Source organism: Alosa pseudoharengus, unplaced genomic scaffold (genome assembly GCF_046254945.1).
Source record: "Alosa pseudoharengus isolate Yale_2024_CS ecotype anadromous, Long Island Sound unplaced genomic scaffold, YU_APseudo_1.1 YU_APseudo_1.1_scf_9, whole genome shotgun sequence".
NCBI lineage: Eukaryota > Metazoa > Chordata > Actinopteri > Clupeiformes > Clupeidae > Alosa > Alosa pseudoharengus.
The window spans coordinates 6,918,284-6,928,659 of record NW_027468881.1 but is presented as its reverse complement, the minus strand read 5'-3'; the positions used below and the strand labels follow the sequence as shown (position 1 = coordinate 6,928,659).

Sequence of the window (10,376 nt, the reverse complement as noted above, 5' to 3'; positions counted from 1 at the left end):
GCATCATCGCACTGATCAACTAGCCAGTTCATACATTTGGGTACAAAATGTCTCCCAGAACAGTGTTGACAGTATCCCGGTTATTAAAACCGACATGGGGCGGACTAATGGGCAATGTGAATAATGTAAGCATACTATTTGTTTTCTAGATTTCATGTCGTTTGGCTACTTTTTCCAAATGTGGTGGCTAAACCTTGCATTCTACCGAAGCTGTTCATCCTGCAGCGAACCTGCCAAGGTCATCGTTAGCTTGTTATCGACGTTTAAAATGACGTTCTGTGTATTTATTGTAGGCCTACCGTTGAAATAACCTTAATCTGTTTCCGATCTTATATTGATTTGAATTACCAAGTCATTGAAACTGAATCGTTTTACGACAGTTAATCTAATGTTAGACAGGTCAAGTGAACGCTGATAAGATCTCTTGAGGGCAGGTGTCAGGGGTGCTCTTTTGGAGACTGCTTTTCTCTACACGGTTTTTCATGAATTGAGAGACAGATCATTTTTTAGGGTAGGCCTACTTTCTAAGGCGTGTTGAGTTGCGTGTAACATGATGACGGTGGTCTACCCTGGTGTTCTGTTACTGACAGGTACTCCGGCCAGCCTCACATGGATGCGTTCAGAGGAACAAGTCCTCCTACACCGTAAGTTCTGCCCTTTGAAATTACACTTCAGTTCCAAGTAAAGGTAGACAGCCAACAACAGCCTACAATGGCACTATGATGAGGGATGGGCAAAATACACCAAAATGTATCCTAATTTTAAGTGTTTTAAAATAAAGTACAAAATTCAATAGTCACACCCATGTATCAAAATAACATACTGTATTTTAATATTTTCAAAATACTAAATGTGCCTGTCTGTCTAATATTTCTTCGCCAGTACACTGACTCTGTTGATTAAGTGGATAGTGTTTGAGAGCAACAGCTTTTCTCTGCCTATGATGTAGGCCTACTCAAAAAGCCACAACTGAACTTGGCAAGTGGTGCTACAAACTAACCACCGGACCTATTGAGAGCCACAGAAGATGGGATTAAAGCAACAATGGAGTTCTATTACCTTAAAAAAACAACTTCAAACTCCATATGTTCTGATTGGATAGTCGTGCTTATTTGCCTACTGATAATTAAAGTTCTCAAGAAAAATAAGTTTGAATAACATCAAAATGCTATTTTGTTTTTGAAATACATATTTAATAAATACTGCCCATTCTTGACTATAATTTTGTGTAAATGTTATGATTAATTAAATGTAAATGTAACTCTCTCATCCATCCACTTGGACAGATCGTACATCAATTTGTATCTGAACATCTTGAACCATCAGACCAAGATGAACCCTTTCTAAAATGTCACTAACAATATCAATCATGATTATAGGCTGTTTCCATCCAAACCTCAAATCCGCCAGAACTGGGCAAACCATTACAAAAGCCAGTCCCATACAAATTGAATCCCATCTGCAATTTTGTGTCAAAGGGGGAAGCAATCGATGCTATAACAAGTGAAACATGCAGGCAACTTCACCCTTTCCTCCTACCTACCAGCATGAATAAGCCAGTGTTAACACAAGGCTGTGGATGTCTTGCTCTCTCCACATGATTAACAATCCCTGTTCTCTCCCTCTGACTTTCCAATCCCTCCAACATGGGCCAGGCTATTGTAAGTACTAGGATATTACTGAAGAAGACCCCTCTACTAGCGCTATCTGGATAGAAGTTTTAGTCCTGTAGTTTACTGATAGCGTATAATTAGTCTACTTGTATTGCATTAAACAGAGTGAAACATAATCATGCAAAAAACAAAACAAAAATCCAATTTGGAGCTCTGTGCCAAGAGGTTGTGGTAACAGGAACACAAACAACCTCAGAGAACCAAAAATATGTTTGGGATGTGAAGCAGCTGACTTTCACTCTAGTTTATCTTCTTGCATGCTTAGATTGAATTTGTATGTGAATCTCATACTAGACTGTTTTGCTGCTAAAGTTTCAAGTTTGCTGTGATGTCTGGTGCAGGTGAGTCACTGATGGTTGATAGCAGGTCATAACTGTTTCCATGAGATGTGAACCTGTTCTCTCCATTTGGCAGCCCCCTCCGGCTAAGTATGGAGGCCGACACACAGTCACGCTGATTCCTGGAGATGGCATCGGACCTGAGCTGTTCAATCACGTCAGAGAACTCTTCAGGTCTGTCACCACTTCACTCTCTAGCACTGATCAACTTCTGAATCTGGAGCACTAAATCAGTTACAAAAACATCATTGTACCACTGTGCCACACTCTGCTTTAGTTACATTGTAACTAAAGTTACAGTATGTTATACATGTAGTGACGTCTAACTTTCCCAACATTTGACATCAGGACGTCACTGAACTGAGTTATTCATCTAAAAAATTTAAAATCAAAATCACCGCACACTGATCACTATTAACGCCATTTTTATTTGGAGCGCTCCAAATAAAAACAACGTTAATAGTGGTCACTGTGCGGTGATTTTGATTTTTCATTTTTTGGATTATACTTACCTGCCTCACCTGCACCTGTATCACTAAGGGCTTGTGCACAGGGACACCTATGGGCTTGAGTTGTTCATCTGTTTTGTTGTATTTGTTGACCACCTTCACACAGGTTTTGCTGTGTGCCTGTGGATTTTGAGATTGTGAAAGTGGACTCTACGGTCACCTCCGAGGATGACATCAACAACGCCATCACTGCCATCAAACGTAACGGGGTGGCACTAAAAGGTAGGCATAAGAGTTGGGGTATGGTTTGTGTATTGACCGTTTCACACTAGTCACGCCGAGTCTAACTCTCTAATTTTGTTGATTCTGTGTCCAGGTAATATAGAGACCAATCACAACTTACCTCCCTCTCACAAATCAAGGAACAATTTGCTTCGGTAGGATGTAGTAGTAATTTGTATTTATTTATTTGTGTTTTATTTTGTATTTGTATTTGTACTGGCAAAAAAATATTTAAGAACAAATAATTATTTTTATTGTTTTTGTTGTTGTTGTTGTTTGTTTGTAGCACCAATCTAGATTTGTATGCTAATGTGATGCACTGCCATACACTTCCTGGTGTCAATACTCGTCACAAAGACATCGACATCATCATCATCAGAGAAAACACAGAGGGAGAGTACAGCAGCCTGGAACATGAGGTATGGGAGAGAGAGAGAGTGTGTGTGTGTGTGTGTGTGTGTGTGTGTGTGTGTGTGTGTGTGTGCTTGCGTGCGTGTGCATCTTTGTATAATTTCTTCACAAGTTTGTGCCTCTTCTTCACACACACACACACACATACACACACACAGAGTGTACCAGGAGTGGTTGAGTGTCTGAAGATCATCACTCGCATGAAGTCCTTGAGAATCGCCGAGTATGCTTTCAACTTAGCACGGGAGAAAGGTCGCCGCAGGGTCACAGCCGTGCACAAGGCCAACATCATGTAGGTATTTCTGCCCAGCTCCTACTCTCACTGTGAACATCAGCTGACCAGAGGGAGTGTGTCCGGTGACCTGAGATGCTCTTACCATCTTTTAAAACTCCACAGGAAGCTGGGCGATGGGCTGTTCCTGCAGTGTTGTAACGAGGTGGCAGCAGGATATCCAGATATCCAGTTTGACAGCATGATCGTGGATAACACCACCATGCAGGTATTTATAATAGAAATGAATGCAACAACACATGACTTCCTTACAGTATTGCAGTATGTCTTATAAATGTCAGGACAAAATTACTGTAAAACGTGCAGTCCACAATTGTAATCCAATTTTTTGTAATTTTAAGCCAATTATTCGTCAATGTCCTCTGGCTGTCCGATTTGTGTATGTGCTCAAGAAAACTTGTACAGAGTTCTGGCTCTGTAAGTGGGAAACAAAGATGGTGGCTCAGACTATTAGAGCCTTTCAGTGCATTGTCTCTGGAGCATGGAAGGTGGGGCATGGTTGTAATTTGAAGTTCAAATAGAGTTTTGAGCAAGAGCGTCATTTGCATAATTTAAAACCACATTGTCTTACAGTGAAAGTGAACTCACATCAAAAACAAACTATTTTACACCACTGATGGGTTTAAAATAGAATAACACTTCTGTGATAGTGTGGTGAGGTTGTCTATAGACAAATCGAAGTATGTAAACGTTGTAAGTGTTTCGAAAATTGTATAAAAATATTATTTTATGAAGGGTGTGTTTTTAGGCTACCTTAGGCTTAACAAGTCGATTAAGGAATGCAGCACAAACAGCGCAAACCACAGTCAATGAACACGAGAGGAGAGTAGCCGACTTTCCGCTAACAAGTTGATTAACAAATGCAGCGCAGACCACAGTCAATTAACGTTTACAATACTTAGATTTGTCTGTATTCTAATAGACGTATCCTTTCCATTATCCCCACACCTGCAGCTGGTATCCAAACCCCATCAATTTGATGTCATGGTGATGCCCAACCTGTACGGCAACGTGGTCAGCAACGTGTGTGCTGGCTTGGTTGGGGGTCCGGGACTGGTGCCCGGTGCCAACTATGGCAGGGACTACGCTGTCTTTGAAACGGTAAGAGACTTGGGAAGGACACATTCGGCTGGAGTTTGCCGGCACTTTGAAGTGTGGAATCCTCTGAGAGATTGTGTTCCGCCTTTTATTTCTAGGCCACCAGAAACACAGGGAAGAGCATCGCTAACAAGAACATCGCCAACCCCACTGCGACTCTGCTGGCTGGCTGTCTGATGCTTGATCACTTGAAGTTAGTCCTCATTTGTCCTCCTGGCTGTCTCTGTATAAGAAAGTTATGGCTGCTTTCAGTATTCTCATGGCAGTATCCTCTTGTTCATGACAAGTCGTTGTTTGAGATATATTACATTGCATCTGATTTACAATATAGCTAATTTATATTTGCATGATATATCATGTCTGAAAAGATAGAGTTCAAATATTGTCAACAGTTTGTAAAAAGACAGTACAAATCAAATGGAAATCAAAGGAGATGATCCTCTGTGACTACTCTGTCCTCTAATCTGTTACTGAAATCATTTTGTTAGATAGAATAGTATTTGTTTAATCTTCCTTGTCATGGTAAGATTACTGAAGTTAGTCAGAAGGATTATCTACTTTTCTGTATAATTTGTACTATTTTTAATAAGATATTTTCACGTTTCCAAAAATGGCAAAACTACTTGATGAAAAACTTCAATCTTAGTTATTGTAAATTACTTTCCTTCATAATATTGATGTAGTAACTCTATAATAATCAGATATCGAAAATTTGGATTCATAACAAAGTGGTTTATGTATTATTTGCTGTTTATGTCTCTTTTTGTCTGTCTGTGCTCCATTGCAGGCTTCATGCGTATGCTAGCATGATTCGGAAGGCTGTGAACACCACTCTGTCAGAGACACGGGTATGAGAACATCATAACATTCTATTCATGACATTCTGACATTCTATTCATGGCAACACTTTTATCTATACACTAGCATCAGCTTATACATAACATTTTCACTTGTTATTCTGACTAAAGGTTTGAAATCCCAAAGGAAAACAAAACCTGGAAAGATTTTCTTGTCATCAACCCTTGTGTAGTAAGCTTGAAGAGGCTGTTATGGGTCAGGGATATTTCGCTGGATACATTTTGTCAATCTGATCATTGAGTTTTGTATTAGAAGCTTTTGCCTTAGGGTTAGGTATGAAAATGTAGGGGTTAGGTTAAGTTCATTTTCAATGGTTTGATTTAGTTTGATCTACACCCATAAGCATCTACATCAAGTCTTAAGTAAAAATGAGAGTGAATTTGTTTGTTGTTTTCATAGTTTTGTTCCGAGCAACTGATTATGATTATTAAGTGTTGTTGTCGAATGTTAGAGTAGGGCTCACGCAGCAGTAGTATTGCTACCATCTCCAGCTCATTCAAAACAAAATAAAAACATAAGAGAAACAATCAGTATTCTGATCATGTTGGGTGTGCATGTTAAATCAATTAGGATATGTCTCTAGTGTATCTTAAAGTATGCGTATGGTGTATTTAGCACATGTAAGTTTGTAATATGTTAAGATCTTTTCCAAATGTTTTTGGATTGAAGACATGTGTCTGTTACATAATTTTTACCGTAGGACAACTATGATTTTTTTAAACAATTATTCATGCATGGACTATTATTCACACATGGGGTGTTGAGAGAATTGCAGGGAAATTAAATCTAAGAAATCTGTGCTCTGTTGTCATTTTCATATAATACCATGTGTCTTGCGTCATCATGTTTACAGGCAAGGTTTTAAGCCTCTGTGTCTAGTAAACAGATTGCGTTCCTCATCCAGAAAAATAATTACCAAGAAAATATTTATCAACGTGTAAATTCACACAGATTTGGTATTAACTCAGATTGACTTTCAGGACATTTTTGTTGAAAGACACTGCAACATTCACAGGCATGTAATTATTCACATGAATGTACAACAACAACATTATTCCAACTCTCCAACTATCCAAATAATAAGTTCAGTAATATTATTGTGACTTTGCTCTCACTCTTTGTCTTTCTCCTTTGCACTCTTTTAAAGCTGCACACGGCAGACCTGGGAGGTCAGGGCACCACGTCTGAGGTGGTCCAGTCCATCATGAGGGAGATCGAGAGCAAAGGGCCTCTTATCATTGAGCCCATGTAACCTCCACATCCAACCCAGCTCAGCCCAGCTCAACCCCAAACCGATACAGCCAAGGCCAGTCCCAGACCGCTGGCAGGTATATTCTGTTGATTGGTGCTGTACAGTCATTGTTAAAAAGAAAAGTATGGTGTCTCATGAAGGTCTGATGAAATTAAGCCAAAATTGGTCAGCTACATTGGCTAAAGTGGCCAGATCCGCCCAGAATTTACCATATCTGGTTAAATCTAGTTTTCTTAAATCTAATTTTTAGGTTTCTTCCAATGGCTTGGCTTTCTACTGAGCATTAGCTATCCTTAGTTTTTTTTTGTTTTTTTACAGTCATTGATGTTATAAAATACTGTAGATGCATCTTCTAAACTTCCACCTACATGTACTGATACATAACGAGATGAAACTGCACACTGGTGGTAGCAGGAATAAGCATAATTCAAGCCTCGCATTAATTGCATTAGTCACTTTGTAAAAATGTATGTCCAACTCAGTCATATTGTTTCTATTCTATTTGTTATTCTAGACGGCAAATAGGCAATGCCCTCAAGACTTTTCAGAATGAACATCTAATGTTACTGTAACTCAGTCTGTTAAAAGATTTTAAAACCAAGCAAATGCTTTGCACTCTGTGATCTAATTCACGGATTGGGATAAATGCAGAGACCAAATTTCCCTCAGGGGATCAAAAGAGTATATATACTATACTATCACCATAAAATGATGAATGTCTCTGTAATTCCGTTGGTAAAAGTAAAATGACAAAAAAAATTATACATATTTTAGTTTCATATTGACATAAAATTGGACCAAAAATTTATCTTAGAATGGAAATTGAAAATGGTAATGATAGTCGTTTAGAAGGACAACATTTACTCACTACACCTCACTATTTGCTGTTATGTCCATTGGATAGTGCATACAGGCTTTCAGAATATGCAACATGACTCGACCAGAGTCACACATACATGGAGTGTTACTCATTCTTTAAAATTACCTCAGAGGTCAAGCGAGAATTTGTTGGATTTGAGAAGAGAATGTGATCACCTTAGGACAGGGACATGAGGTGCATCTGACGTAGATCAAGTTGATTTTTACATTGAGTACATAGATCATTCACCAGTTACATACGGTACAAGGTAGGAAATAAGACCATTTATTTGGACGTACAGTAAGCCTTTAGAAGGTGTCAACACATTTCTGTTCTGAACAGTTCTAAAATTATTATTGTTATTATAAATTATTGTTTGGTCATTAATTACTGCTCTACATTTATGACCTGCAGTTGTTTTATGTGTCCATTTGTTGTCCCATTAAACTGTGTGTATTCTCAGGATAATACACTTTGAACAATAAAAATGTGCAACTAAAAGAACTGGTTTCACTGATAGTGCCTCTACATACTGTAGCAGTCATTATCAAAGGGAAGATATGATGACCTACCAGTAGGGGGCAGCAGTAATCTTGACACAGGTTTCATACACATTCAGGCTTGCATGGACGCACGACACAGCGTCATATGCTATTAACAATAATACTGTTCTTGAAGCCTCTGTCCTAGGAATGATAGAACAATGTCATAAAAATGTCAAGGCATATCAACAGTCATTTGTTGTCATGAGAGAAATGCAATGGCATCTAAAATTATGGGAGTTATCAAAAATCAATGATGTAACGTGACTGTTCGATATTTTCGATAACGTGACTAAGGTACGTAAGGTAATTGTCATAACATCTCTCATGATTTTTAGTTGCCATAACAGCCTGTTACACTGACATTACATTGTCACACAATATTAGACCTAATAAGCCATTGCACGTTTTAAATTGGTAGAAGGCATCTGTTGTACTCTTGAAGGAGAAATATCAGAGCCTTTAAGTAAAAAATATATATCAATATATATTATATATATGTCAATCTACCCTTCCCTTACTGTATTAATTGCATAAACTTGTTTGTTATTTATCATAGTTTGTTAGACTTCACTGTTGTTCCTCTCAGACCCTGTTCACCATACTAATCATACAGTATATACAACCTTAATGTCCTTGATAGCGCTCAGCAACACTAGAACAATAACTGAAAATCAGGTTACACTGGCAAAACATTAAACCACACAGAATATTCTCTCCATAGATGGCCTTTTAACACCACAAAAGCTTGTTTGTACAGAGAGAGTCATCACCATTGCCACTGTGCCCCACCGCAGGGAGACTATTAAAATGTCCTCTGTGACAAAGTTAATCCAAAAGTGGTGGGTTTTGAACAATGACCTCTTATGATGCACATTAACAATGACCTCTTATGATGCATATAACTGAATAAGGTTGTTCTTCTTGCAAGTGCCCAAAAGAGTTGAAAGAGTTATTTGGTGATATATTTGCTGCATTATATAGGTACATATAGGTGTTTCTAAGTTAAACATAATTTTTAAACCACCTGAACTTGAACAGTTTGTTTAATGTATGCAGGTATTTTGTTTATGTAAACAAAATACTTGCATACATTGCTAAAACAAGAAAAGCATATCTAGTTAATCATGTATTTATATTATGTTTCTTTGATGCGGGTGATTATTTTACACATTCACAATTGCCAGGCTTGAGAAATGTAAACATATATACAAGCAATAATGACCACAAAGGCAAAGGAAGTTTTCTCTTTTCAGTATACGGCATCGTTTCTTCTGGTACCAGAAGCTACATTTTGCCCCTTTAAACAAGCCATTTAGTGTTCTCTCACTGACTCTGCCCTTTGTAGGGCATCAGCTCCAGTATCCTTAGCCTCATAAATTAGATACTTCATTAACGTAATTACCTTGTGCCGTATCTATTTGAGACAATTAATTCCACAGATGACCATTAATATGTGTCATCAGTACTGCAATCACCCATTTTTATGATGCCGGTGAAACGAGAATGCCCAAATATATTTCATGATTGATAGCAACATGAAAGGTTTTCTTTTTTCACTTGATCCAAGTCACCATATTTCTATCTGCTGTCTAAACTTGGCAAGAGTGCCTATCGGGGAATCTGGGATGTGAGGATTTTGGACGGCCTTGTATTGTACTGTAGTTGACTAAAGAATATTAATGAGTCCATTTGTCTTGTAGAGTGTCTGCACCAAATATGCATCCAATAACCCAATTAAAAGGAAGAAAGCAGTTCCAAGAAGATAGAATTAGTAGCAGCTAGAGAGTTTGAGTTGAACAGTATGTTGCTGACGTCCATGCGGTAACCCTCATTTTCAATTTTCCTTTGCTATGGGCTAATTATTATATAATGTATTATATAACATTATATTATATTACTGAATCAGTTATGGTAAAGTCCGGGAGAGACATAAATGGAAAAAAGAAAGGGACAGCAGGACATTTGGGGAAGACTTCAAAAGAGCAGGCGTCGCCTTCCGTTTTTCAAATTAATTTAAGAGCTTTTTCACTAATGAGGAAGCAATTGGGTGGAAGGAAACACTAAGTTTGCCAGGACAAAAAGGATAGAGTGCGTGTGCGTGTGTGTGTGTGTGTGTGTGTGTGTGTGTGTGTGTGTGTGTGTGTGCGTGCGTGTGTGTGTCTCTGTGTGTGTGTGTGTGTGTGTGTGTGTGTGTGTGTGTGTGTGAAAGCGACAGAGACATGGGATGTAAGAAAAAGGGCAAAGATGTCAAGATCAAAGACAAGGGTCAGACAAGGAAGGAAAAAACAAAAGTAAGCCACACTGTTATTGTAAACATTC

At 38.3% G+C, this 10,376-nt stretch overlaps 1 protein-coding gene across 1 annotated transcript; it reads left to right on the top strand.

The window, feature by feature from the left end:
* LOC143114670 (isocitrate dehydrogenase [NAD] subunit gamma, mitochondrial-like) lies at window positions 1-8,021 on the top strand. Its single transcript, XM_076276385.1, has 12 exons — window positions 1-125; window positions 591-644; window positions 2,088-2,185; window positions 2,627-2,742; window positions 2,837-2,897; window positions 3,029-3,161; window positions 3,312-3,445; window positions 3,551-3,653; window positions 4,400-4,546; window positions 4,642-4,736; window positions 5,331-5,391; window positions 6,549-8,021. The coding sequence occupies exons 1-12, from the start codon at window positions 48-50 to the stop codon at window positions 6,651-6,653; spliced, it is 1,185 nt and encodes a 394-aa protein (XP_076132500.1). The 5' UTR covers window positions 1-47; the 3' UTR covers window positions 6,654-8,021.
* The last annotated feature ends 2,355 nt before the right edge of the window (window positions 8,022-10,376 follow it).

Excerpts from the sequence above, each read along its gene's own strand:
- LOC143114670 (XM_076276385.1), top strand. The coding sequence starts at position 48 with ATGTCTCCCAGAACAGTGTTGACAGTATCCCGGTTATTAAAACCGACA. Across the intron at positions 2,743-2,836 it reads TAACGGGGTGGCACTAAAAG|GTAATATAGAGACCAATCAC; the intron begins GTAGGCATAAGA and ends TTCTGTGTCCAG. Across the intron at positions 2,898-3,028 it reads TCAAGGAACAATTTGCTTCG|CACCAATCTAGATTTGTATG; the intron begins GTAGGATGTAGT and ends GTTTGTTTGTAG.